Source organism: Apiospora phragmitis (genome assembly GCF_038363925.1).
Source record: "Apiospora phragmitis strain CBS 135458 chromosome Unknown utg000006l:1.0-5683423.0:1.0-5690449.0, whole genome shotgun sequence".
In the NCBI taxonomy this organism is placed as follows: Eukaryota; Fungi; Ascomycota; class Sordariomycetes; order Amphisphaeriales; family Apiosporaceae; genus Apiospora; species Apiospora phragmitis.
In genome coordinates, this window is record NW_027117404.1 from 2,679,636 (window position 1) to 2,707,523 (window position 27,888).

The following is a 27,888-nucleotide window of genomic DNA, read 5'->3' on the forward strand; positions in this document are numbered from 1 at the left end:
ATATATTATATCCTAGTTGGAGAGATACAACCTACAATCTCTCGCCCGAGTATAGAGTAAACTGCGACATTCACGAAGTATGAGCTGTCGGTTCCAATGTTTCTCAGACCCTTTCCTTTAGACTACCAAAGCGGGTTCGTTTCTCGATATGGTTCCTTAGACTGATGGTCTTCTAGGCAACAAAATATAGGCAGAAATCAATACTTGCTGTTACTACACGAGCTAATAATAGACCGCCCGAACCGTTCCACTACTACTATAGGTGTTATACCCTTTCTTGTTCACCAACTTATTCTACCGGAATAAAACCATGGCTGCTGTTCCCCTTTCCTTTTACTCCTGGCCGAAACCCATAGTCTCCTCCACGGCAATGGTCAGTTTCTGTTGCAATGCCTCGAGGGACTTATAGGGGGGCAAATCTAAACGGTTGAAACTGTAGAGAAAATGGTTAGCATACGAGTCTGAGAGTTGATTCCATGTCGGATCCGGAAAGGAGCAGAAACATACCAAGTGTGTGCCTTCGGCAAATTACCCAGCTCTCCCGCCTTCTCAATAGTGAATCGCCTGGGGCCGTCACTACCTTGCAAATCCTTAAAGCCGTTCACCGGGATACGGGACGTGCCCGTCGTGAACTGCAGTAATCTGCTCTTCTGCTCTCCATCCCAACTGCGCACTGTCTGCCAGAAGAATTGGATCACCTCGTCGCTTTCCGTGTAGCCACGGTAGTCGGTATGCTTCTTCCAGTCATCGACGTCAATCTCCGCAATACCTCCTATCAGCAACTCGAGTTCACGCTCGTCGAAGACGTTGATCAGGTCTTGCGGGATCAGCTCATGGAAGCCTTCCTTAAAGGCCTGGAACTGCTCCTCGATACGCTTCTCGATTCTCCACTTCACCATCAAGTCGACGTACTCCTTCTTGTTATCGTTGGTGACGTCAATGTCACGACCACCGGGAATCAGGTCCTCGACATGTATGACGCCGAAACGCTCGTCTTCAGTAGAGAATGTCTGCTCCAAGATACCGCCCGAAATATCGTTATCCAACATCCACTGCAGACTGCGATGGAAGTCCGCATCGACACCCTCCATATCAGCTAGTTGCACCGCCTTGCCCAGCATCATCTTGTACAAGGCACCAATGAAGAAGGCGTCCAGGAAGCGACGGTGGAAAATGGCCAAACCAACGACGCGGCCAATGAACTTGAAGTAGTTCAGATGTTCCGGATTGATCCCCGAGTGGGGGTTAATCTGAAGTGTGTAGTTGTCATGGGCCGAGTATTCGAACAAACAGTAAAACGGATTGAACATCTCGTGAGATAGAAGGAAGAAGAACTCTCGGGACAAACCACCATAGTCCAGACCGTCCTCGCCATCGAATTTGATCATTAGACGCTTCTTGAGATCGGTGGCAGACTGCCGTGAAATCTCGGCAAAGGAGTCCTCGAAGATATGCGATCGCCGCACCTTGATGTGGCATTGCCCCGAGAGGATGCGCATGGCCGGCTGGGATCGGAAGTAGATGAGCTTCCTCCTGAAGTCACGCTTGTACTGCGGCACATTCTGATCCAAGGAAGAAGGAAGACGCGGGTCGTCCCAAGTCGTCGTTTTGGTGTTGTGATCGACGAAATAGACGCGGGCCGTGTTGGTAAGTCGCATCTCCCATCCACTGGGCAGCGGTCCAAGTTGAGAAACGGGTTGCTGCTGAATGGTACCGTTGGCGTTGTTCTGCCCGCCGTACATTCTAATGTACTGCTGCCGGCGAGGATCAACCCAGGTAGTAGTTCGCGTATTATGGTCAACAAAGTACGGGCGGCCCTCTGGGGTCCACCTCTGCTCCCAACCAGGGGGTAGTTCGCCTGTGCCGGGGCTTGTAGCGCCGGTGTGCATCATCGTGGCGGCATTAGCGCTCTGCGCGGCATTTTGCTGTTGCTGCTGATCGCGCGAGGGGGAGTTGGCTCCAGTGCGATCTTCCGGCAGCGTTCGGTTCTGATGGCGTTGACGCTCGACCTGAGTGGAAGCCTCGCGATCGGCCGAAGAATTGCCTCCGCCGCTCGCAGTCGGGCGATTCCAGCTCGTGGTTCGGGTGTTGTGGTCGACATAATAAGTTCTTCCGAGATTGTCTTCACGTCTCTCCCAACCAGCAGGCAGGCGGCCCTGGGAATCCTCGAAGGGGCTCATCTGGTTGGACCCTCGTGACTGGTGGCCGCTGGCCCCATTGATTGGCGGTGCTGGACCATTAGGATTACTAGGATTAGGGCGGACTGTTAATGCCTGCGAGCCATTCGCACCAGAAGCCGATGAGGTCGGTCGGTTCGACGTCGCATCAGCGGTCAAAGTCGATGCTTGCGGAGTCGGCAGAGAAGGCCGGCTGGAGTTTGCGGATGGCGTATGTTGTCCGGCGGCCGGGGCCGTTAGATTGGTCGACAGATTGATGATGAGCTTACCGTGGACCACTAGATTATCAGTAGATTTCTTGAGGTCTCGTGTGAGCATCTGATCTAAATATGGCGAACCGTCAGCGTTAGTCAAAGCCAGCCATAGACCAGATACCGGCAGAATCCGAATAGAAGAACCAACCATCAGCGCCATTGGCGAGTTCGATGACATCGCCGATGCGAATGTTTATGACACCCAGAAAGCCCTGGTCCTTCTTCTTGAACTTCTTCTGGTCAAAGACTTGCACGGCTAGTATGCCATCCTCGTTTGCTCGGAAGTCGAAGCTCTCGTTCCAGTAGGGGTTTAAAGTACGTTTAGAAACGGTTGTCGTCTTGGTCTGCTCGCCATTGATCGTAGCGACGGCGAACGGATCAGGGAAGCCTAGATGTGTGGGAAGAAGTAGCGTCAGCATGGGCTTTTCATCGTATGTAGCAGAATGCATGTCCGCGGAGGGGCGCATGTTGACATACGGAAGACATCTCGTTTGTAGAGCCCGTCAGCGGCGATGACTGCGATGGTGTTATGTTAGCCTAGCGTTCTACCATACTCGCAATGATGAGATCGGCAAGCAAGCGATTGAATGAATGGCTTGATGGATACAACGATGAGCGAGGCCGAGGGGGTGATGGAGCAACGCACTGGTTACCCGCAGATTGGCCTGGCTATACGTCATGGCAGTTAGTATCAACGAACATAGATGGATGTATCGAGGACGTAGAGACGGGTATACGCACGATGGCAGTCCAGATTCGGAGCGAGTAGAGCTCATGATGGCCGTCGGTCAGGACCCGCCAGCGACGAGTAGGCGATGGGAAAGCGAAAAACGGGCGATGGAGGACGAGCGTCCAAGTCGCTTGCGTTGATGTATTCGGGCCCCCTCTATGATGCTTGGTTCTCGGGATTGAGGTGTAGGTAGTTCGGCGTTGTCTGTTCTACCAGCTCGCGCTTCTTTTTTTAGAAGAGAGTTGGTGCGTGCCTTCTAGTCCAAGAGGGCACTTTTCTCTCTCTCTCTCTCTCTCTCTTTCTCTCTCTCTCTCTCTCTCGCTGGGAATTGTAGGCTCTCGCAAGCGCCGGTTGGAGGGGCGACAACGTGCAAAGCGGAAACAAGGGACGTCGCAGAATTCCGAGTCACGGGCGTGTTGGTGGGAGGAAGTTGCGAGGGGAGATGACGGATAACAACAGAATTGATTGGAGATGATTACAAGAAGACCGGGATAAGACAGCTCGGCTCCCACTGTCTAAGTTTAGTTCTCCATGCAAGTAGTTTGTAGTAGTGTGGTAATAATGTAGGTAATGTAGTATGTAGTAGGTCAGAGGTCGAGTCGGGTTGGTAGAAGAGAATGAGAGGAGGGAGCGACTGAACAGGCGAGCAATTAAATCCACTCGTCTACATGTGCATCAAATGTCGCTCTAACCAAAGTTCAACTGATCAGATTTGACTGACCCGGCCAAACCTGCACTGACTTTTGACGTTGATGGATTGATGGAACGCCCAGCAGCACGATGATTGATTGATCGATGCATTCTAATTGTAGCATAGCCCGCCTACGACTACTGTACTGTACCTAGCAGCAGCAGCAGCAGTAGTTGAACTTACAGCACTCACTTCGACCTATGCAATACGTACCGGGAGGCCTAGGTTACGGCGTGTCCAGCAACCGAGAAAAACCAGACAGGCCTTGGAAACACCCTACAAGCCAGGCGGGATCCGGGACCTGCCTGCGACAATTCCCCTCAAAAATAAGACTGGACTGGGCCACTGGAGGGTGGGAGGTGGGTTGGGGGGGACGAGCATGGTGGGCAGTTGTTTGTACGCTGAAGGGAGGCTGTGCAAAAAGCCTGTGCCCGCCGCAAGAAAATGGCGAATCCACCCCCGCCTCTTCCACTGTCTGTCTGTATTACTCACTGTTTCTATGGATGGCATGAAGGGCGCGAGGCCGTTCTGGCCAATCCCGTATCAGTCTGTCCGTCACCTGTGATACGCGTCTATGTACGCTCCAATGCTTCTCTTTGATACGTCAAGGAGAGTTTGCAAAGACAAAGTGCCACGCGCTTGTTGCTGCTCCTCCTGCTACGGTCTATGTACTGCTCCTGTCTCTTGCATCTGCATCGAGCTACATGTACCAATCTTATCGCATGTCCGGCCTGGCATGGCCCATCCCATAGGTACGTTCTTGGCTTATATAAGCAGCGTAATAACCACATGGCCGATCTTCTGTACGTGGTTTGCCGTGATGTTATGTACATACAGTAGATGTCGTCGATCCCGGTCTGCACTGCCATGATACTACTGTATCCAAGGGTTTTGTCCCTTTCCTTTCGTTTCTTCCGTGAGATGCGATGCTACCTTAGCAGCTTTAGGGGTAGCTCGTAACCCTGTCAATCCTTATCGAGGCCAGGGCACGGCCTTGAGTGAAATAATACCTACAGGTTACAGAGAAAAAGCACCAACTTTTTACTACCGGTCGATGGAGCGCATCCAACCAAGAACCATAGCGAGTCTGCTCTGTCAATACCGGGACCGGGACAGTTACTCCTCGAGTATAGGAGATTAGATTCGACGTGCTATGATGTTATCCTGGAGATGAGCCAGTCCGGCATCGTCGTTTAGCGCATGGCGACGCGCGGACACCGGAGGCTGAAGCCACAAGTGACGTATTGGTCGAGATGCGACCATGCAATGCGACTGCAATACTTCCCACGCTCCTATATGGCGACCCGATATTGTTACCTACTACAGCACGAGTATTGTGGGAGAGGTATAGCCAGATCATCGCAAGTCACACCGTCTTTGCGGCTACTCTCTTACGCACGGAATTTCCGCATCTTATTTGACGGTTTCAGCGTTCTCCGGACCTGCCTGGGCCATCCTTTCGTCTGGCCCATGTTCAATGGTTTTCTGCCATTCCAACAATGATGGCTACCGGCACGAACTCCTAGCCGTCATAGCCGGCAACACCATCCAGATTCTGCATTCCGCCCAATGACAGCTACAATATTTTCACCGAGTTTCGTTCCAAGACCCCGTCTGCTCCAGTGACTGAGGCCCAGGATGCTCCATCACTTACACACGCTACTTGCATTTCACCCATCGGAACCTCACAGATAGTAGTAAGTCCTCAGGTGTCTTTGCCAACTTTGTTTTTATCTATCAATTAAGCTCCTCTCGCGGACGCCATGCCATGCTTCCTCGCTAAGGGTGAGAAGATCCATCCACAAAGTGTAGAAGCATCATTATCAAGAAATCCCATTGCTAGGCCAAGACCTCGTGCGAGAAAACCTGAGCAATACCCCAAAAGAAAGGTGCAGCAGTGATAAAATAGGCATCAACTGCGTCAAAACGCCCCCTTTTGATCTGTCGCGGTGCGGTCCGCATATTACCGCATATCGTACAAACGCCCATCGTCGTAGAGAAATCGTAAGAGCGTTTCAGATCAGTGTTGGCCCTCGATTGATGACAGAAAAGCGAGTTGGTGGAAACATCCATGCCCCAGTCGATATACTCCTCGGCCCGTGCCAATCAGAAATCCGGCTCGTTCTTTGGAGCAAGCAGGATAGCTTCCATATGATCCCAGCCCTCCATCTCCTCATCAAGGCGCTCACGTCCACTGGTAGGGCAATCCGGTTCCACGTCCTATGTAAAAGAACCTTGGGTGAGAACAACAGCATCCGATTCGTTGTCCTCAAACTTGACATCGGGAAGCTCTTCTTTCAAGAAGGGATCGAAGTCTTGTTCGTAGTAGAGGGGAAATTGATCGTCGTGATCGGACAACGGGATGGGTGCTAACTAGGCGTCCTCCTAGTACGGATTGAAGCCACCCCGTCCACGGCCGCGGTAACCTCCACGGTAACCGCCACGAGGGACGAATCCTCCTCTACCACCGAACGAACCTCGACCAAAGCCACCACGACCACGGCCCCGGCCGCGGCTCATGCCGGGAATGTTAGTTCTCTTGGGTGTAACTTTGATGTTGCGGCCCTTGAGGACACTGTCGTTGAGGACCAGGGCTTGGGCGACCAGGCTGGGCTCCGTGAACTCAACGTAGGCGTAGCTATTGTTCCACCTTGTCAGTACCTATACCGAGTGCAGCATACATATGTGGAGAGCGCTAGCAACTTACCCCTTGGGCTGACCGGTGTACTTGTCCAGGAGGATGGTCACGCGGTTGATCGAGCCGCACTCCTGAAAGTGAGCCTGGATGTCCTCAGGAGACGCAGAATAGTCGACATTGCCCACGAAGATGCTGCGGCTATCGACATCGGAGCGGTCTTCGCTTAGGTCTTGGCCTTGTTGTTCAAGGCTGGCTTGCATCTCTCTAAGCTTGGCTGCCTCGTCTTCCATCTCAGCAACTCGTCGCTTCATAGCGGCAATCTCCTCCTGTAATCGGTGTAACGTAGGTTAGCCATTGTCTATTTCCTCGCAAGTTCGGATAGGAGGGGCAGTTGGCTGGTGCAGAGTAGGGCCAATAGCCACTGAATAGCTACTGGTGGATATTGTATAGCAGAAGAGTTGGGTTGCGCACCTCATCATTGTTCTCCTCGTTGTTGACCTGAGGCTCCTCCACGGCCGAGTCTGCCTCCTCGTGCTTGATTTCGGTCGACATGTTCGCGTTCACGTTCGCGACAGGCCGGTCGGTCGGTATAGTCGTGCGAAACCAAGCTGCTGCCTCTTTTGGCAAAGTCGATAATATGATAATAAGACTCAGGAAGCAAGGCCAATGGTTGGACAGCAGCTGTTGTCACCTTTCGGAAAGGCTCGATGATGATTGACGGGATAAGTCTTGACCCCACTAGCTGGGAATTTCGGGGGCAGATCTCGAAGATCTAAAGGTTAGGGAATGGCACGAAACAAATTGGTGACAGTCGATTATGCGCCGAAGAAAATGAGAACGACTCTCCCTGCAATCCACGATTTCGGCCTTGTTCCAACGAGGTAGACAGCGGTCTTGAGCGATGGTTGGCACGAAGTTAAGAGGCTCAGAGCAAGTACCTGTCGCAAAGAATTCCACGTCGCGTCCAGGAATTGGAGCTGCCCGAAGCTTTCTGGTTGCGACGGGACCAGCAGGTGCAAGTGCCATGACGAACGGCGCTAGGATTGGCTGATGGTTCACTCAACTTCACTGGGGAATTGGGTGGCTCGGGGCCGGAATAGGTATGTTCCGGTGACCGATCTGATTAGGTACATGTATGAGATCCGAGCGCCTTAACATCGAACCTTAGATGAATTGATGATCTAGAAGAAGAAGAGGCACCTGGCAATGTTCGAAGCCATTCAGAATCTGGGGATAAACAGCAAGACTATGCCGAGCAAATTATTTGGATTGGTCTGTTTAACAGTGTTTTTTCGGCTACATGCTGTGGTGGCGGATGTCATGGCATCCTTTCCTGGTGTTGCCAGCAAGAGAAGCAGGAATCGGCATGAACAGATCGGAGTTTCATTCAAGTATAAATATAAACTTAGGTCAGACGAAACTGTCTGACTGTTGGCAGTGAAACGAAATCCCCGCGTTATTTTGTGCATATATTCGTTGCAGGGAATGACAGTATTAAAAGTCTTGGCCTGCACGATATTGTCAGATACTATACTAGACGGGCTGTGTGTTAAGGATACCTTATGATCATAGGGGTAATAGAACTACACATCGCTTTAAATCCGCTTTGATGGGCGAACCTAACATATTAGATTGGCCTGTCTACAAGGGCCGAAGCAAGCGGTTATGATATAGAACAAACAAAACAAAACAAGTGACTGGAATTGCCAAGTGGTTTTGACTTCTCAGGTTTTGGTTGTGTGCAAAAAGAGAGACTGGAGTGGTAACAAGGTCTTGATTATGTTGCAAGAGCGCCTCATGATTCGTGAGAATGCTAGTTCTACTGGATAGACACCTTGGATTAGTCTATATTGAGGCATCTCGACCTACGAGGTACATATAACTCAAGGACAACTGTTCTTTTTCTTCTTCTCTTCCAGCACTGACTCGGCATGTATTTATTCTAACACTGTATACTGGTGTATGTAAGTAGTTATATGTACGTGTATATGTGTACCCCCCAAAACTCCTCTAAAGCATGTAACACGTTTTTCTACTAGAGTGCGTGCTCGACAACGTCTCAATCATCCAGCTCCTCCCCTTCCCTCGGCACGACCCCAGTAGACCGCCCGTTATTGCCAGCCTCTTCAGGATCCTTCGCGACATCACTAGGCCCCCTCCAGCCCGTCGCGCTCTGGACGAGCAGGACCACGAGGCTCAGCACCGCCGCGGCCTGGAACAGCACCCTGAGCGCGTCGACGTAGCCCTGCACGGCGACCCAGCGATCCGCCTCGCCCAGCCCGCCGCCGTAGACCAGGGCCGGGCTGCCGACGAGCCGCTTGACCAGCTGCGCGCGCTCGGGCGTCAAGCGCGACGATTCGCCGTCCAGGGCGCGGTACCCCCGTTCGAGGCCGGCGCGCAGCGTGCGGACGAAGATGCCGCCGCCGATGGCGCTCCCGAAGCTGCCCGCGAACCCGCGGAACGTGCCCAGCAGGCTGGTGCCGACGTAGTGGGTGTCGGGGGTGGTGAGGTGCAGCAGGTGGGCAAGGGTGTAGTTGATGGTGGCGCCGGTGAAGACGCCGTTGGCGAACAGGAGCGCCACGTACAGCGCGCCGGGGACGGCCGGGTTCGAGCTCAGCGAGAGCGCGAACATGGTCACCGCAAACAGCGCGACGCAGACCAGGCAGGCCACGTAGAAGCTGCCCGCGCGCCGGATGTGTACCCAGCCGATCAGGATGCCGCCGATCCCGAAGCCGAGGTTCGTGGGGATCAGCATGCTGCCGCTGGCGCCCGGCGAGAGGCCGAACACGGCGAGCGCTGTGATGGGCGCGTAGAACAAAATCGTCCAGCGCGCCGTCATGAAGCCGAGCTGCGATAGGCAGGAGAGCAGGGCACCCCGGTTCTGAAGTACAGCAATTGGGATGATGGGATCGGATGCCACGAAGTACTCAATGAGGACGAACATGACCAGCGTTCCAGCCGAGATAGCAAGTGGTACAACCTGGATCTGGGCTGATAAGCTGTACAGTAAAAGAACTATAGTGCTAGTCTACGTACGATCCATTAGTATCAATTTGCGAAGAGATCTTTGGGGGTTGAAGAAATAACTTACCAAGACAACAGCACCCAAGTAGTCAATATTCTTGAGCTTCTCCTTGGTTGACGTCTCCTTGCCGTCCTGGCCGTAGGAAAAGGACCTGGGGATGGCGAAATAAACCCCCAGGCCGGCAATGAGGCCCGCGGGAACCTGAATCGCGAACAGGGCCCGCCAGCCGGCCGTGGGGATCATGACGCCGAAAACGACGGCGCCGAGCGAGATGCCCGTGGTGAAGCCGGCGTTGACCATGCCGACGAAGAGGCCGCGCCGGCGCCGGCTCGTCAGCTCGAGCACGAGGATGAAGGCGAGGACCATGATGGCGGAGCCGCCCATGCCCGAGAGGACGCGGCCCAGGATGAAGACGCCGAAGGAGCCGGCGAGGGCGGTGACGAGCCCGCCCGCGGCGAAGAAGAGCGAGGCCACGAGCACCATGAGGCGCGGCGAGAAGATGGAGGCGAGACGGCCCGTCAGGGGCGCCAGCGACGACAGCGCGATCAGGTAGGCGCTCGTGAACCACATAGCGTCGTCGTAGGCGTCGAGGTCGGCGGCGATGGTCGACTGCGCCATGGTCATGCCGGACATGTTGCATGCTGTTGTTTCCCTCTCGACGTTAGCCTAGACAACACATTCACGTAGCGCCAAGCTTGGGTGTGCATAATAGTAAAGAAAGCGACAACTTACATTGCAAAAATATGAGTATATATACGCTTATCATGATGGCCAGCCCGCGCCCGCGGCTGACCTTGTAATTCGCCTCGCCATCATCGTTCACAGCGGGTTTCTTGCGTTGTTGTTGCTGCTGCTGTCGGGACCCGACATGATCAGGGCCGTCGTCGACATCGCGCAGGATTGCTGAGCTGGAAGAGGTTGACGCCGAGACCCATCGGGAGCCCGTATCGGACTGCAGCAGGGGAGTGGCTTCCGACGCCGTGGTCGCGGTATCCTCCCTTGCATCATCTACAACATCACGTTGTTCTGCCATGATCCTTGCTTGGCCGGAACCAATGAACAAAGTAGATTATGGTGGTGCTAACGTCATAGGATTGAGCATGTAGGGAGAGGGATTGATGGGCTCCCCAGAGATAAAATCAGTCTTATACGCGACACCACACAGTCTCATCTATTCAGGTGACTTGAAGTAATGAGAGAGATGCAAATAATGATCACTCATGCAGTGTCACCTCAAAACTTACTGAGGAATTCACGGAATTGGGGCAATCCCAAATCCCCCTTATCGCCATCCTAAAAGTGCTTGATTGGTAAGCCGATCGGCTTCCAAACAATTGAACCGTGTACGAGTCTGACAGGGGGCTGGATCCTGGCCCGGGCCGGAATCATTCATTGTCGAAGGACGACAACGTTATCAATCTCTCAAGTCATCGGAAGGCTCGGAGTATTATTATTAACTGCGATGTAGCGTGTTTCTGTAGCAGGCTAGGCTGGTTTAAATAAACCATTGAACTACAGTACAGGATTCTGCCAACGTTGAGATACGGAATAACGCCCCTTGGATTGTCCAATACATGTCTAAATCGAAATCAACGTTAACAGATTTTTCAACGCTTCAGATTTTCAACAGCTATTCCACCGTTGATTCCATGCCAAATAGACGTCAAAGGGTTCGCCGGGCGTTTATTTCAGTGAATAGTTGTACCACGGTTGGTCTGAGCGTTTATTAGATCCAGCCTTTTCTGCTACGGTTATCTCCATGCACGTCATCATGCATATTGACTGAAGCATACATGCATGACTAAGTAGGTATACTTGGCAACGGGACTTTCTCCATTCGTTTAAGATGTTCAAGATAGCTGCGTCTGACAATCTGCAGAAAAAAGCACTCATTTAAATATTAAATTGTGATTTTCCTATATGGTTAAGTATTCAAAAAATAAAAAGTTTGGGTATATGAAGAAGTTACAAAATAAAACACATCGCTCAATCAAGCAGAACCACTCCTCTTGTTTTCCTCGTGCTCCACCGTGGGCTCTACGGTCGACGATGTCCTCGGCCGGCCCAAGGTTTTCATCAGCACGTCAGATAGTCTCCTGACGAAGCTGCCCTCACGCATACTTCCTACGCTGTCCTGGCGTCCCCCCTGGATGATATGATGGCATCGAGGTCCAGGTCCAGGTTGCTGTGCGCCTGAATGCGCGACTGGCGCGTCTTACCCACTCGCGCATCCACCAACGCTCTCGCATCTCGCTTGAGGTCCAAGAACAGCGGAAACAAGGCCGTGATCACGAAGAGGGAGGGTATCACGATGAAGGCGACCCGGTAGCTGACCCCCGTTTTGTTGATGGCGTAGAGGACGAAGGGCCAGAATGCGGCCCCCGAGCCTCCCATGGTGATGTAAGCGGCAGCTCTTTTGGTTCGCTTACCCTGGCCTCGGAGCCCGAGCGTGTAGATCAAAGGCCACATTGGGCCTTCGGCGAAGAAGAAGAGCACCACGGGAATGATCACCAGGTTGGGATTGATAGGTTTGATAGCTACAATCAAAATACCAAACAAAATGCCAAGCCCTGTGCAGATATTCAAGATAGTTCGAGGCTGCGGAACTCTTGGATGTGTTGGAGATAGATATGCCAGATACGCGGCAATAAAACGGGACACCGCGAATGCCGTGTGTGCGATGAGGAGGTACGAGGAGACGGACAGTACTAGACCCAGTGGCTGATCAGCCTCTCCGTCATGATCAGCTTCCGTTGTTGAATCGGGGTTGGAGGCAGCCCCAGAAGACAGGTCAGGTGTTATGATGCTTTGAAAGAATATGCTCATGGTCTCCTGTCCGGCCATGTACGTCCATTGGGCCGCCACGGCGAGGATCAGTGTCCAGGTTCGTAGCTCTAAGCCGCCGATGCTACGCTTTGTAGGATCTACCGGGAGATAAAGCGTTGAGTTTTCCAACTCGGCATCATTTACCTCCGGCAGCGGCATGTAGTAGAAGAACAGGGCCAGTGCCACACAGAACAGTGTGATGGCCAAGTAAGTCCACTGCACGTCAAGTAGGTTGACAGAGCTGTTCCGATCTGCCGTCTCGACACTCGTGAAAAAGACTCTCTGGGCGAGTAGTTGCGCCAGTATCGTGGCTACTGCCTGAACGCCCTGGGCTGTGAGTAGGCGCATCTCGGCGTAGTCCATAGGGCCACAAAGGATGAGAAATGGGTTGGCCGCCGTCTCCAGCACTCCTAACCCGAACCCAACTACAAAGCTGCAGAACATGAACCCGCCGAATGACAGCAGCACCGCGCTTGGCCAAAACATGATGGTGCCGATGCCGTAGATACAGAGCCCTATCATGAAAGTAGCTTTGAAACCACCAACGGCAAGCACTTCATGGCGCAGTGCACGCGTCCGTCGGTGCTCATCGTGCCGCAGAATCCATTCGCCAACCATGAGCGGACCAAAAAAGTAGCCAGCCCCAAAGTACATACTGGTAAGTCCAAGGGTTTGTGCTACAGTCATCCCTGCGACCTGGGCAATGACGTTGTTCAAGGTGTTCAGGAGACCATAGGAGAAACCCCATAGAACAAACAGGATGGCCACCACGGTACAGTATTTGAAAGATTCAGACCCCGAGGTCCTCATCAAACTTTTTGGTCTCCTGATATTCACGAAGCCGAAGTAGACTGAGTTCTCCCCCATCGTCGTAGCCGTTGCATTTGTTCGCCCGGTAGGCGTGCGGCCGAGGTTGTTCGACGAGCCTGACCTTCCCAAGTCCATCGTATCTGGAGTTAGGAGGAACTCCATGGCGGAAACTTGAGCGCTTGGGCTTTCGGCAACACGTGCAACTCTAGGCATAGACAGGCTACGCTCAACTTGTGGGCTGCGGTTTGAGCTCACAGCTGCCAAATCATCGCTGATCTGTCTCGAGACTTCCGAGGGTGGCTTCGTGGAGGTATCGCTAGTTCTGAGCGTGCCATCAGGATCGACCAGCATCCCCGGCAGAATTCGGATAATGAGAGGCTTCAAGGTGGGAACGCAGGCGCATGCGATGCCAATGTTGACTTCGACAGATGACCACATCAATGATAATGATGCATTGAAGGCGAAGTTGGTCTGTCCGCCGAACGAAGACGTAGGATCCGAGGACAAATCAGGCGATATATCGGTGATGGCCTGTTGGAGGTAGTAGATCCTCACTACGTCGACCACGGTAACAAAGATGCCCAACGTGAAGGTCACGACCAGGATGATCTTTTGACGTGGCGGAAGTCGCATTCCGGTAAGAACTGGCAACGGTAACGCCAAGATGGCAAGGTCTGTGATGATGTTGACTGGCGCTGAACATATGAATTCCGTCAATAGGGGGATGCACTGCGCTGTGCTTGCGTAATAGTTGAACGCAGCCTCCACCGGACGACACTGAAATACGTTCAGCAGAGTCAGGACAGCACCAGCAAGATTGACGATGCCCAGAACCGCCCATGAAGCCAGGCGGAGCACTTGTTCTGTATTCCTAGACAAACGCAAATAAAAGATCAGGATTGACGTCTTTGTTGCCATGAGAGCAGGATTCTGAGGCTAGGTCAGTAGGCATTCTGCAGGATGGTGTCAAGCCTCTTACATATATGACAGAGAAGACATATTCGCAGCGTCGCAAACTGTCCCAATCACCGTCCGCGATGTAAATGTCCTGTTTACCGAGGCCTTTGTATGTCCCATAGTCGATCGTGAAGCCTATGGCGAATGCAAATAACCAGGCCAGAATCATGAACCAGTCATCCCAGGTGATATGGTGTACAATGAGACACCGCGTATATAGCCGTGCGAAAACGAAGACGGAGGCGAGGACTAAAGTGGCTGTCGTTACTGCAAAGACTGAAGGTCCACGATCCTCAATGTCGGACCATAGCCCCGTCTTGGACATGGCGCCGACTGTTGGCCTAGCAGCTCTTAAGCGATCTTGAGATCAATCATATCCATTACGGGCAGCGGTTGTTGATATGCCTTCCCGGATCCTGTCTTAACTAGGTATGTTGTAGGCTCACGACTGGGCCCCGGTCACAGGCCAGGCCCGGCATATATGTAGGTATATATGGCGAAAGACAGCAGACACTCCGGCGCAAACTAGCCGGCGTCTAGACCGACTGTTAGAGGAAGAGCTTGACAGCGGACCTGGAGTTGCGAGTGGTGTGGGCCAGGACGATGGCGCTTTCGTTTGAAAGCAGCGGTCTAGTTCTCGTGGGCTCGCGTGCAGCGTTGTTCCTTGACGCAAGTCAGCCGCGGACTATAACCACCTTTTGCGCACTAGATAGGTCCAGGCGGATGGATCGACGAGAAGTATCGGGTGCCTTTTCGACTATGTGGGTAACAGCTGCAGTCTCTGGTGCTAGAGGAGGACAAGGGAATCCAGTGGATAAGAAGAATAGGGAGAGGGAGGCAAAAGGTTCATCGACCAAACCGCCGTCGAGAAAGGATGTTTGGACGGTAATGGGCTTTACTCAGCAGCATTTTTGCGCAAAGCGTTGGCAACCAAGTCCCAGGGCCAAGAGAACATAAATAAAAACAAGCTGAACTTACAGGTTGTCGCCGAAATATTTTCGCACAATGTTACCCTGCCTGTTTGAACTTGGACGAACAAGTTACAGCAAGGATTCGATGGGTGGAACTTGAGACGAGAAGAGACAAGAGAAAACCCGACGATCATTGGCATGGTGCAGAGGGCAATGAAAACACAGCCTGGCTGACGGATGTTGAATCCGCAGCGCAACGTACCATCGCCGATCCTGGCGATCTACCCCATACTGCTGACCGACGACTCGCCCGACCATTGGATCCCCGACCGTTGGATCCATTGAATCCAGTACATATCAAGGGAGAGGGAGTTGCTGGATCCTGGGCAGATTGGAAGCTAAGGGGGGCCCTTGTGCGTGAGCGATGACATAACCTGTCGGGTCGGGTGCGAATCAAAATTACGACATGGTATCTTGGCTCCAGAGGCTATTTCTTCCCCGGATATCGACCATCCTACTGGGGGGCCTGGCTAGAGGAACTTCTCCGAAGCTCATCTGCTTTCGTAGCCCAGCTTCGGCCTGGGATTTTAACCTACCTAGGGCAAGCACAAAGTGCTGATCCAGGAAATTAGATATCTTTCCCCTCATCCGGATGCTCGGGTAGGAGTAGCCAGGTGAGTGAGGAGGAAGGGGATGAATTAAATCAATGGCCCCGAGATGAATGCAGCGCTATGTCAAATTAAACACGAGTCTAAGGTTGCCGGGTGTGTGTACGGAGTACTATTTGCTAACTGCCCAGGTGCTAATGTAGGTAGTAGCCCTGCACTTCTTCAAGTCTTGTACAGAAAGTAAAGTACATAGTGATTGTCAGTGGAGGCCCACCTCCCCCGACTTACACTGTCCATTAGAGGGCCCCGGATATCGCTAAAAGTCTTGATGCTACTAGCGGTATACCTGTGTTTGCTGGGATCACAGCTTGAACGCAATTGAGAATGTAAAGAGAGGGAGGAGAGCGCGCGAGAGAGACCATAGCGACATAGACAATGCTACGGATGACCCGTATGTTCCGAAACATGCATGACTGATATGGATGTGTGAAATACAATACATACCTACATTGGTGCATATAGCCACATCATAAACCGTGAGGTCCCGACAATTGCTCTCCGGATACTCCGTACAACGTACAACACTCTGTATAGTGGGTCGATGGGCGCTGCTGTGGGGGATCTTGGGGATCCCACTTCCTAAACCATTCGTTATTTGATGGTGCAAGATTTCGTCTCGTGGATGATTGTGGGGTAGCAGATCTGGAGCGGCTCTTGTCATATTGTTATGACAGTCGTGCATGAAATGGCACGATGGTAGGCAGGACAGCTTATACTGCAGTAGGGACAGCGCCTGAGGCGGTGAAAATGCAATCTTGAGCCGTTTCCAAATGGCATATCCCACTTAATAAGAGAGTTCCGACTGCTGCCTGCGACTATCACCAGTTTGGTCACAGGGATGCAGATGGAGCCCCTACTTGATTCATGGCTGCATGGCCCACGTTGTTTCTACTCAAACGCCGAAACGCCGAAACGATAACACGGCTCGCTCTAGATTCATCGGCTGTCACATTCCAATAGCATGCAAACGCTGGGTAGCCGTGCTCTTGAAGAGCCGCTAATAGCCTCATGCAGGCCAGTATGGACATTGGACAGTCCACAAGGCAGACCTGGTGTATGATACTCTGTTCCTCTCACTCCTATCGCAGTAACCAGCACGTGGTACTACTACTCCGTATAGGAAGTTGTTTTACCAAGTTGTAATTAATAACTTCGTCATTGTAAATTATAATAATACTTTTTAATACAGGTTCACTACAATGAACTTGTAGTTAGTGTACAGCTTTAATTATTAATTCATTGGTATAGATACATGGTTATATTGTGCACCTATTAATAATTTTAGGTGATGATGCGGGCAAATACAGCACTGATATGAAATTCATTGGATGGTGAATCAACGATCTTGGAAGGCCAATTGATCTCAATTGGTGAAGAACCTCGGAACCCCCCAAGGTGCTGGTTGTTCGGAATGGAAAATCTGTTCGGGTGGCGGCTGGAGCCAATGGGAAGCCCGGATTTCCTGCTTAGCGATTAGCGGCAAAAAGCAGCTCTTCGTCAACGTCAATCAATCGAATCTAGAGGCGTTTCACGTGGGCTGCTCGGGCGAGCCTTCAAGAAAGCACTCTTTCCTACAGAAACATCTCCACTCAATCCAATTCCGCCTGGAGATCCCGCCATCTTCAACCACTCTCTTGAGGAAACAGACCAGATCAGACAAGATGCTGGCGTCTTCAAGAAGGGCAGCTTCGCTGGCTTTGCGAGGTGCGTTGCGTCCCTTTTCCCGCCCGCGGTAACTACCAGGAAACAATCCGAGGAAGCTGACCTTATTTCTTCGATATACAGCGAGGCCCGCCACCCACCTACTTCCCCTGCGATCCGTCGCCGCCTTCTCGACTTCTAGCGACAAGAATGCCGCGGCGGTGACGACTCATGGCTCGACTGGCCTGGTGAACAAGGAGCGAAGGGAGGTGCCATTGCCGAGCCAGGAGGGCACGAAGGGCGTCGTTCAATATGCGCTGTACGAATATCCCCTCCAAAGTATGGGAGGCCGCCATCGTTGACAAAGAAAAATAACAGGACCACCCTCGACCAAGTCGCCAATTGGGCCCGCCAGTCCTCGTTATGGCCCATGACGTTTGGTCTGGCCTGCTGCGCCGTCGAGATGATGCACCTGTCCACGCCGCGCTACGATCAAGATCGTCTCGGAATCATTTTCCGTGCCTCGCCCCGTCAGTCCGATGTCATGATTGTCGCCGGCACCCTGACCAACAAGATGGCCCCCGCCCTGCGCCAGGTCTACGATCAGATGCCCGAGCCCCGCTGGGTCGTCAGCATGGGCAGCTGCGCCAACGGCGGCGGCTACTACCACTACAGCTACAGCGTTGTCCGCGGCTGCGACCGCGTCGTCCCCGTCGACGTCTACGTCCCCGGCTGCCCGCCCACCAGCGAGGCCCTCATGTACGGCATCTTCCAGCTACAGCGCAAGATGCGACAGACCAAAATCACTAGGATGTGGTACCGAAAGTAGAGAGTGGGCATATGTTTTTTGGCCAATGGAGTACAACATGGCTCGTTACGCATACTACTCTCTTTTGTCCTGGGGGGCACATTGTACATAGCTTCGGGGGGCGGTTCGCGCGTGCGTTGGGGATTGTACAGTAAAAGTCTGTTGAAAGCCCCAAGGTCGTTTTTGTGCATATGCGAGTGGTGACTTTTCAGTACGAGACGCGAGCCGGGTCTACAGAAACCTAGGTATTTCAAAATTGTCATTTGGCTTGGGATGTAACTGATATAATGCGAGTGACCAAGCAAGAATGATAGAAATAGACAATATCCCAGTCCCCTTTGCAGTCTTTCCAGTGATGACCTCTGCCTACCTATGCAGGTTGCATCTGCTGGCCCCCTAATATAGCTGTAGAGATGCAGTGAGCCGGCTCATCTCAAATAGGTATTGTCGGTTCTCCTACGAATCACCATCCTCGAAGAGATTTTAGCCCATGTCAACCTACTCTTCGGGCTCCTCACGATGAAGGGAAGGATCCTATTTTAACGAAGTATTATTAGAACGTTCAGCGGCTCCCCAGAGATCGAGTACAGGGCATGGTTTAAAGTTGTCGTCTAGTCTGCTTAGGAGCCCGCATAAGATGAAGCCGTCTGCACACCCTGAACCCAGCCGGGCGGACTCGAGTTATTCATTTATATCTTGCAGGAAATGCTGAAGTTTTTCCTAATGAAAACAAGGTATGCATTTTGTGATCCCAAAAACGGTAGGCAGACATGCGAGAGTAGTTTCAGAGTATAAACGATTACTATGCAAGAACCCAGCGGCCCACGGGATTACGAGAACTTACCACTATATCTCACTTCTTCTGTGGCCTGCCCAATCCCAAGAGAATAGATTACATGATGTAGGTGAAACTATAACTCCAAGAACACCTCGGTTGAGTCAAATAAACGGATAATGGGAAGATTTTGATTATTTATTAGCTGTCAGCTTGTATGAGTATGTATGTCCAAGTATGCAATAGAGAACCGATATCATTGGCTGAGCGATTCCAACAAAGACTTCGTAAACCAGAAAAGAGCGCTCAGTAGATGCAGGACAAGTGACATAAACCAACTTGATACATCAATAAACACCGTAACGCATATGCTCATGTACAGATAAAATCGTTTCGCTCATCAAAAACAGTACCAGCACCAACAACCCGAAGAATTCGGTTAGCTGGCTTGCTTTTTTTCTTTTTTTCCTTTCTCTTCTCTACAATACAGCAGCGATGATAGCAGCCACAGCCAGCATCAGGCCCGACGTGTTGGACAGCACCTCGGCGACGCCGTTCTTGGCGGCGTCCGTCGACTTGGCGCCCGCGGAACTCGAGGCGCCGGTGGCGGCAGCTCCAACCTTGTCGGTTCCTGCAGCGGCAGCAGAGGTGGTGGTGGCGGCAGCGGATACAGGGGCCGACGTGCTGCCGGTCGTCGTGGCCGTGGCCGTTTGCGAGGAGTAGAGAGAGGCGTTCATACTATTTAGGGAAGGCCATGTTTGTGGTTAGTCATTAACTAGAGAGAGAGGGAGGGGTCAGTTCAGTAGGGGAAGTACTCACCAGTAGAGCTGCTTGGAGTTGGCGTAGCTAGCAGCTCGGGTGTCGTTCGGGCAATTATTGAAGCAGCTGAATGAGAGGAAACAACACTTGTTAGTCATTTCACGTTCTTCCCAAGGGGGTAGAAAAGCCGGGGATTTGAAGCAAGAATAACGTACGTCATGATTGCAGTGTACTTGTCGCACTTGCACTGATAGTCGGCATTGTCTGTGCATTGGGAGAGGTAGCCAGTGGTGGTCTCGAGGCAGGCATCGACGATGTTGGCGGCAGCACAGGTGCTGCTGGTGTCGCTGGCCGACTGGGCCGAGACGGTGACGGCCATGAGAAGGGCGGGCAGAGTGAACTTCATCTTGTTGGCTGGTGGTAGAACGAGCGAAAATGCTGGTAAAGACAGATATCAGGTATAAACAGGCAGTTGAATTAGATACAGCGAAGGTCTACAATGAACGAGTGTCGGCTCTGTATATGCATATATATATCTCTCTCTCTGGCGAGGACAAAAAAAAGAAAAAGAGAAAAAAGAGGCAGGTAAGAGCGCGCCTAGAAGGATCTTATGACCCGTCAAGCTCGCACCGACCCGTTTTCCAGACTGAGGCACCATCGATGTTCGTGGGCCGGACCGTGTTGAGCAAAATACTGTCCAGGGGGATCATGTCGAGTGGCATACCCAAGGCAAACCTTAAGCTTCACCATCCGTAGTACCTACATATACGCATCTGCATTCCTTTGGCGAGTCTTACACCGGCGCGTCGTACGCTTGGTTACTGAATTTCGTTGTCTTTCAATCCGATGTTTACGCATCTTGTTGTTGGCTTGCCTGGCCTCGTACAGCAGGCCGGCATCTTATCTTGGGACCGCATGACGGGGAAAAAAGGCACGATAGTTTGTGGGACTAGATGTGTTGTTGAACTGATGTTGCCATGTTGGAGATGAGCTGCACCGGGTTTCATTTTAGGGGTTGCTTTTTCGACGGGGCTCTTCTTCGGTGATTGGCCTATCTTGGGCGGCCATACCCTTTCCAGCACAGCGGCACTGCCAAGCGTCCCCCAAAGAGCCCCCAACCTCAAAGCTAGCCAGAGCCACATGGGGCAATTTACCGGGGGTAGCTAGGGGCACCTGCAGCAGAAGTGCATGTTGGGGAGAAAGAATCGGACCCTCGTTCTCTGGCAGTTGTTGGCCCACCGCTACTACTACTACAGTATCGTATCGACCGACTATATTTTATTAGGTAAATACAATGACCAGGAGCCTAGTCCAGCCACCAATTTAGGATTCGAAGGTCCTGGACTCTTGTGAACGCGATCCTCGAATGTTAGCCCAGATCCGAATGGTGGTCCATGTACGGAGAGGTATCCATGGCCATGTTCCTTGCAGCTTGAGTTTGAACTCGGAGCTGGTTTAACTCAAGGTGCAAGGTAAAGCTACCGCGATTGCCTTGAGTGCTGCATGCCGGATGCATATACGACCCGAAAAACCTCGTGTTTACATAAATGTTTACCTTTGAATAAGTTTCGAGTCTTTTCGGTAACACGAACTACTAGACATGCATCATCGTCAGCCATGGTTGACACTCAATTCGCTGCAGGAAGATGGTCCGATAGCACCGCTTTAGCTGTTTTCAAATATGCACATCCACCCACTTTAGGAGGGGAGTTGTTGATCACCGGGTCATGAAAGCCACCAGACCGGAATGCAACTGAACGTCGAGAACATACATCGGCACAAAAGGGAAGCTGAATTCGGGTCAAGGACAGGTCCGGGATGCACTCTCGAGTCAGGACAGTGCCGCCTCCTCGTCGTGTTGTGGCCCGCCTTGGCCCAGCTGGCGCCGTAGTTCCGCGTTTTCCTTCTCGAGCTCCTCGAGCCTCCGCTGGACCACCTCGATCTGCTCCGAAGCTTCGACGCTGAGTTCATTGACAATCTTGACGAATCTCCAGAGGCGGAGAATGACAATCAGCGACGCGATCTCTTCCGCGATGCCGTGCTCGAGCAGGTCGATGGCAAAGCTGCCGGCGATGACGAATGCGTCGAAACAGTGAAACCAATTGGAGAGATAGCTGAAAGAAAGACTACGGTCAGCGTCGTCTTGCCCAACATCCCGACCGGATTTCGTCTCATGTATTACCGGATGCCTCCTGCCCACAGACAAAGGAGCAGCTCGAGTAGGAACAAACAACTCATCACAAGCGAGAAGGTAGTCAGCGCGCTCCGAGTCGGCTGCACCCATTCCCGGTCCTCCATCTTGAGCTCACATGTGATGAGAGCAATAAAAATGTCGCTCAAGATACCTGCGACGTCGAGGACCACGAGACCCAGGATGACCCAATGCTTTGCTTTGGACGAGAGGAATCGCCGGGCCTCGCGCCGCGCCCTACGGTAGGTCGACCTCCAATTGAACGTGAAACCATTGACGAGACTTCCACTTTCGGGGAACCGGACTGTATCGGTTAGCTATTACGGCCGCTTAAGTGTTCCCTTGCGCAAGATCATTCCATATGAGCACTGAAGCCTGAAGACCCGGACAAAACCCGCGACTGGCCCGGCGGCAGTCACCTTTTGCATTTCCAGTGCGACGATATGATCAAGTGTGAGTAATGAGCAAATAACTCACCTAGAAGTGGCGTGCGGTCACTCATAGTCTCGGTGACGAGCTACTTTTTGCAGCCCTTTTCTCTACGGGTCTGGTAAGTGGTTTGATTGAGCTTGTTATCTATCATAAGCCCGTCATCAATAAAAAGTACCCTGTTGGTTGCTTGGGCCTCATGTTCGTCATTCTTCGGGAATACATCGGAAACTAAACACCGTTCCACGGCGACTGTGCGAGCCCAGTTCCTACAACACTAGATCGCCAGCGACAGGTCATTTCACTTCTAAACGATGAGCCTACTAGTCTTTTGATCGGGATATCAATGCACTAAGTTGCTGCTTCGATTGCCCGAGTCCTCTGTAAAAGTGTAGGATGCAGAATTGCCGGCAGTTCCATATTTGTGGTAGCCCGTTGCTGGGGATAATACGAGATCCTGTCCGCTCATCAACGTCCACTCTGCAAAATGATATCCATGAACGAAACATCACGATGCTCGGGTTTAATTAACCTCAGCCCGGCATACGCGGCACCGAAAGCCATTCCGCCCAAGTGGCCCGCGTGGCCCATGTGCGAGCCAGCCTCCATCACGCCGCTGAGCTCGTACCAGTCGTACAGGAACCAGCCGAGGCTGTACAGCCACAGCGGCAGGGGCACGGAGGCAAGCAGGGCGCTCCGGACGACGATCCACGGTCGCAGCACCGTCACGGCCATGGCCAGCCCCGTCGTGATGGCGCTCGCTCCCTGCGCGTAGCGGGCGGTGAGTACGACCACATTTCCCTGCCGCTGCGCGACGCCGTCCTGCCGCCGGTAGTGCCAGTCGGAGAGCTGGGCCAGGGCGCCCGCCGCGGCCGACCCCAGGCACAGCACGGCGGCGACGCTGACGGGGCCGCATAGCCGCATCGCGACGCCCGCGAAGGTGTGGAAGGCGGCCATGTTGCCAGCCAGGTGCGAGAGGCTCTGGTGGCTGACGACTGACGGCGGCGGTCAGGAGCGTCCACCAGCGGCCCACGCGGAGGTTGCGGGTCCCCAACAGGAAGTTGTCTTGCATGAACTCCGGGGTCAGCCATCTTATCAGCCTTGGGGCAGCCCGCGACGGGGCCCCGTATTGACGGCCGCCAGAACCACCACGGCCACGAATTGGCTGGAAGCTGGATTTGGAGTTGGTATACACCCAAGCTCCGTAAACAAGCGTGTTGATGCTGATAAATACGGAGATGAAGATTCTTATGAAATGCTCATCAGAAGTGGAAGTAGAAGCCAAAGCATGATAATTCGCAAGTCTTCTGCGGGTGGTTGCCTGGGTGTCGAAATCCATGGTTGATTTAGAAAGCAGCAAAAACAGCAATGAGAGAGGAATGCAGGTTTGGATTGGAAAAGCACTCTTGAAGGCAACTTGTGTTCACTCACGCGAATGGTGGGGTCGCCCTGCAACGCCCTGCAACGCCTCGGCGGCTCTCACCTTGGATTGTGCACGGATCAATCAGTCTCTTGCTTGACTTGACTTCAGGCTAGCATTCTACATCGTCACGTACATCAAGGCGACAACAATGGGCATAGTGGTTGAACAAAGGGCTATGTTTCAATCGTCGGCCTAGTTCTATGCTTTGATGATTGAACCCGAAGCCTCATATCTCCTGTCTAGTAAGCCGCCCCTGAAACATTATCAGCAGCTATACTCACTTCCAACGCCATGCCGAGTTCATGTAGATATGTATAACCGAGAGGTTGTTAGCAATGGTCCGTCTCAATACTCGATGCTTCTAGCAATGCCAGCGAGAAGCATCCCACTCAGGGGCCCAGATCTTGGGGGGCCAAGGGTAGACAGTCTTGGGACGCCACGAATGTTTCTTCTTAAAACTGCCCTAAACTAGATCCCATCGAGTTCTGCATGCAGGCGACACACGATGCTCTCCAAGCCTCATATGCATCCGTTAATGCATGCCCAACGACTGGGCTGCTGAATGCCGCCATCAGAATCTGCCATGGATCGCGTACCTAAAGAGCATGGCAACAGTATTCTTCGGGGATTTACCTCGATCTTTCAAAGCCACCAAAAACAATAGCTTCAATGAGACAAAGAGTATGCTTCGAAAAACCACGAACTCCGTCATTGAACAGGATGTTTGAATAAAGTAATCTAAAGGAGGAAATCTATTAAACTATAACATACCCTTTGAGGGCTGAGCAGTCGACTCGAGTATAAAAGCCATGGCCCCAGCCGTTTGTGGAGCCAGAGTAAAACAGGTGCATCGTTTACGATTAGAGAAACAACCATTGGTTTTCCACTCAATCACGTCAGCCAGAACACTTCTACCAGAAGCCAACGGAACAGTATGGCTGGCTCGTCGAGTCAAGCTGGTGGCAGCCAAGATGCGCCGGCTCCAAGTCCTGGGCACCCAGCAGCTTCCCATGAAAAAGCTTACACGGGTGCTTCGGGTGGAACGTCTGACCCTCTTGGGCCAGCAGAGAACACCAAGTTGCCTTTCAATTTCAATAGGCCCGATCCTGGGTTTGACCCCAACGACAACTCTGCCGTCGCAAACTTCTACAACTTCGAGCAGGGCGCACGCCATGTTCTGGACATGGCAGGGCAACAGGGTCCCTCTATCGAGGACCAAGTAGAGAACCAGGTTAAAGAACTCACCCAGTTAAGGGGCGGCCAGGAGGTGAGCGAGAGGGAGCGGGAGAGCATCAAGAGAATCCTCAGGCGGAACGCCGGCTGGCTGGAGTCCTACAAGTCCGAGGTTGCCGGGACCGAGACCGTGCCCATCGCCGCCTTCAACCGGCTGGCCCACGAGTACGAGCAGATGCAGCGCTCCATGGCCCGGGACCGAGCAGATTACGAGGCAGGCTGCATCAAGGATATCAAGCAGTTGGAGGACGAGATACGGAAGCTTAAAGAGGACCAAGAAGTCGAAGAGCAGCTCGGCCAGCACGAACCGGACAGCAATGAGTTCCGCAACAAGATCCACGAGCTCAGCGCAAGAGTCGCCGAGCAGGAACGTGATATTGCACGGAACAAAAAGACCACCAAAAAGACCGCCTCCGACCATGAAGCGGATGTAGAAGCTTACAATACAGCCATCGACGAGTTGCTGGAAGATATAGCGAAGCGCGATGCAAAGATAGCGCAGCTCACGAAAGTCGCCGACCAGACAGAAGAAACGGGTTCCAAGATGGATGACGGTAAGGTTGCTGAGCAGGAGGGAATCATCAAAGGGCTGCAGGCAGATAATGCGGTACTTCAGCAACAGCTCCAGCAGGCGAACGAGAAGAAACCAGAGCCTGCTGAATCCCAGGCAGACGGCAGTGATAACCTTGCCGAGCTCAAGAAGACTAAGAAAGACTTAATGAACTTGCGCGCAAGGGCGGACCAGCTCGACGAGGAATTAAGGAACTGTAAGAAGAACTGCGACGATTTCAAGAAGCAGGCCCAGCAACTCAAAGGAGTCGAAGACGAACTTAGTGATCTCCGTGAGCAGAGCAATAAGACCATTGCGGACCATGATGAGGAGTTGTTGCGGCTTAAGGAACAAGTGGCCGAGCTGGAGGATCGGCTAAAACCTGAGCGCGAGAAATATCAGAACGAAAGACGCAGGCTGGAGAAAGAAGTCGAGCAAATTCAACAATCAGACAGGGAGCGACAACAGAGGATCGACAAGCTGGACAGCGAAATGTCGGATGCCAGACGCTCCGAGCAGGCAGCCAAGGAGCAGGCAAACATGTTTAAGAGCGAGGCCAAGACTCTTCACGACTCCAACGAGAAACTACACTCGGAAAATCAAGAGCTGATGTCGGGCAACGCCGCAGGTTCGCATGGCGAGGCAAGCACGGCAAGCGAGGCCACGATCAAGCGCCTGGAGCAGGAGCTAGCTACCGCCCAGAGCTCCATCAGATCAAACGAAGTCTACATTGGTGACCTGCAAAGAGCCCGGGGCAATACCGAAGTTTTGCTCCAACAGAACCAGGCAATGCTCGAAGAACGCCAGGCAGGAATCAATAGTCTTCGGAATGAAGTAAACGAAACTAATGTTCTGCTCGAGCAAAGCAGAACAGGGCTCGAGGAAAGCAGAACAGGGCTCAATCAAACCAGGGCAAAGCTCGAGGAAACCGAGAGAAGAATCAGTGCCCTAGAAACAGAAAGGGCCAATGCGAACAGTGCCGTCACGGAAAGCAGAACATTGCTCGAGTCACAGCGAGCAAGGATCAGAAGCCTAGAAACAGCCTTAGGTAATGCTACTAATGGTTCCACTGGACAAAACCGTCGAAGGACCCGTGAACTCGAAAGTGAAATGGCCGAGACTCGGCGTTTGCTCGAGGGAAGGTATGGCAGAGGTTCGTCCGAGGAAAACAGCGGAACGATCACTACGCTTCAAGGGCAGTTGACCGCCGCTGCTGATTTGCTCACGGAGCGGGATGCAACGATCAAAGAGCTAGAAGGAGGGCTGGCCAAGGCTAACGGTTTGCTCGAAGGAAACAGTAAAATCATCGATAACCTACAAACGAAAGTGACCTTCTATACTGATGCTCTCAAGCAGCGGGATGCAACGATCAAAGACCTGCAGACCCAGTCAGAGGATATTCGTTCGCTTAGGGATGAACTGGATGCTGTTAAAACGTCGGACAGAGAAGGCCAAGCAGAAATTCGTTCGCTGAATGAAAGGATAGAGGCCCTCACCAGGGAGCGCGAGTCGGACATTCGCACCCTGAGGGAACAGCTAACTGCCGCCGAACTGCAGATCCAATCGAGCCAGGCCACAGGCTCCAAACCCCCGGCCTCCGAGAATGGCGCTACTGGCGGCGGCTCCTCATCGACAACGCCTCCCGGCCGCCGCCGCGACCCTTTCAGACCCGGCGCCTTCTTGGGAGATCCCCCGACGGCCGAGGACCTGCCCCAGGGCACCGCCGAGCTGCAGGCCGAAGTGCTCCGGCTCAACGCCGAACTCCAACGCGTGGAACGGCAGCTGGAGCGGGCGCACCTGTGGCAGCCCGACGCGACGTGGCAGCGCGAGATGTGGGACGACGTCGCGCGAATCCGGCAGGAGAATGCTGACCTGCACGCGACCGTGGAAACCCTGCGCAGGCGACTTCGCGAGCTTGAGCAGCGCGACACGGCCGTTCCGCAGTAGAGCGGCCCTGCGCTGGTTCTGACCACGCAGGCCAGATTAGGGGCTTGCGACATACGGTAAGAGGTCTGGCTCCGCCAGAACGGTTCCTATCCACCCGGCCGCCCCTTATCGCTGAGGCGGCTCGCACTCCCTCACCTTTTTTTTAGCTGCTCTTTGTTTTTAGTCCATTATTTGTTTTATTGTGTTATTATTTTATATATCTCCTGCCATTTCTCTTCAAAGAGATAGATTCTAAATAACAATCGTTACCCAATCAATCAAAGAAGCCTCCGTTTTCCATGTGACTAAGCCATGTAACAGGGCCTTCCTCGCCTCTCTCGTATTGTGCCTACTATCTAGGAATACCGACCCTATACTTAATAAGCAGCCTCGAATATCCTAGAAAGACAAATAGACCGCGTGACACTGCAGCCAATCCCTGGTTCTCCTTTATGTTGCCTTACCC

The 27,888-nt window shown here is 52.7% G+C and overlaps 9 protein-coding genes across 9 annotated transcripts; 2 read left to right on the plus strand and 7 right to left on the minus strand.

Annotated features, from left to right (window-relative positions):
- Positions 1–333: 333 nt before the first annotated feature.
- Positions 334–3,207, minus strand: PG994_006094 (ubiquitin-protein ligase; the record flags this gene model as incomplete). Its single annotated transcript, XM_066857503.1, has 6 exons — positions 334–433; positions 508–2,500; positions 2,553–2,853; positions 2,909–2,968; positions 3,085–3,100; positions 3,173–3,207. 6 exons carry the CDS (start codon positions 3,205–3,207, stop codon positions 334–336), a joined length of 2,505 nt encoding a protein of 834 aa, XP_066716772.1.
- Positions 3,208–6,237: 3,030 nt separating this feature from the next.
- PG994_006095 (putative RRM-type RNA binding protein) lies at positions 6,238–7,042 on the minus strand (the record flags this gene model as incomplete). The annotated part of the gene is made up of 3 exons (XM_066857504.1): positions 6,238–6,490; positions 6,560–6,816; positions 6,962–7,042. The coding sequence occupies 3 exons, from the start codon at positions 7,040–7,042 to the stop codon at positions 6,238–6,240; spliced, it is 591 nt and encodes a 196-aa protein (XP_066716773.1).
- A 1,507-nt stretch (positions 7,043–8,549) lies between these two features.
- On the minus strand, positions 8,550–10,548 carry PG994_006096 (Major facilitator superfamily transporter; the record flags this gene model as incomplete). The annotated part of the gene is made up of 3 exons (XM_066857505.1): positions 8,550–9,518; positions 9,582–10,181; positions 10,273–10,548. 3 exons carry the CDS (start codon positions 10,546–10,548, stop codon positions 8,550–8,552), a joined length of 1,845 nt encoding a protein of 614 aa, XP_066716774.1.
- A 1,091-nt stretch (positions 10,549–11,639) lies between these two features.
- PG994_006097 (uncharacterized protein) lies at positions 11,640–14,433 on the minus strand (the record flags this gene model as incomplete). The annotated part of the gene is made up of 2 exons (XM_066857506.1): positions 11,640–14,081; positions 14,131–14,433. The coding sequence occupies 2 exons, from the start codon at positions 14,431–14,433 to the stop codon at positions 11,640–11,642; spliced, it is 2,745 nt and encodes a 914-aa protein (XP_066716775.1).
- A 2,915-nt stretch (positions 14,434–17,348) lies between these two features.
- PG994_006098 (NADH-quinone oxidoreductase) lies at positions 17,349–18,157 on the plus strand (the record flags this gene model as incomplete). Its single annotated transcript, XM_066857507.1, has 3 exons — positions 17,349–17,391; positions 17,473–17,647; positions 17,707–18,157. The coding sequence occupies 3 exons, from the start codon at positions 17,349–17,351 to the stop codon at positions 18,155–18,157; spliced, it is 669 nt and encodes a 222-aa protein (XP_066716776.1).
- A 1,233-nt stretch (positions 18,158–19,390) lies between these two features.
- PG994_006099 (uncharacterized protein) lies at positions 19,391–20,076 on the minus strand (the record flags this gene model as incomplete). The annotated part of the gene is made up of 3 exons (XM_066857508.1): positions 19,391–19,649; positions 19,731–19,796; positions 19,886–20,076. 3 exons carry the CDS (start codon positions 20,074–20,076, stop codon positions 19,391–19,393), a joined length of 516 nt encoding a protein of 171 aa, XP_066716777.1.
- A 1,425-nt stretch (positions 20,077–21,501) lies between these two features.
- Positions 21,502–22,363, minus strand: PG994_006100 (uncharacterized protein; the record flags this gene model as incomplete). The annotated part of the gene is made up of 3 exons (XM_066857509.1): positions 21,502–21,784; positions 21,853–22,165; positions 22,339–22,363. 3 exons carry the CDS (start codon positions 22,361–22,363, stop codon positions 21,502–21,504), a joined length of 621 nt encoding a protein of 206 aa, XP_066716778.1.
- A 395-nt stretch (positions 22,364–22,758) lies between these two features.
- Positions 22,759–23,629, minus strand: PG994_006101 (uncharacterized protein; the record flags this gene model as incomplete). Its single annotated transcript, XM_066857510.1, is given in 2 exon segments — positions 22,759–23,271; positions 23,291–23,629. The coding sequence occupies 2 exon segments, from the start codon at positions 23,627–23,629 to the stop codon at positions 22,759–22,761; spliced, it is 852 nt and encodes a 283-aa protein (XP_066716779.1).
- A 1,018-nt stretch (positions 23,630–24,647) lies between these two features.
- PG994_006102 (uncharacterized protein) lies at positions 24,648–27,443 on the plus strand (the record flags this gene model as incomplete). Its single annotated transcript, XM_066857511.1, has 3 exons — positions 24,648–26,330; positions 26,474–26,544; positions 26,585–27,443. The coding sequence occupies 3 exons, from the start codon at positions 24,648–24,650 to the stop codon at positions 27,441–27,443; spliced, it is 2,613 nt and encodes an 870-aa protein (XP_066716780.1).
- Between the last annotated feature and the right edge of the window lie 445 nt (positions 27,444–27,888).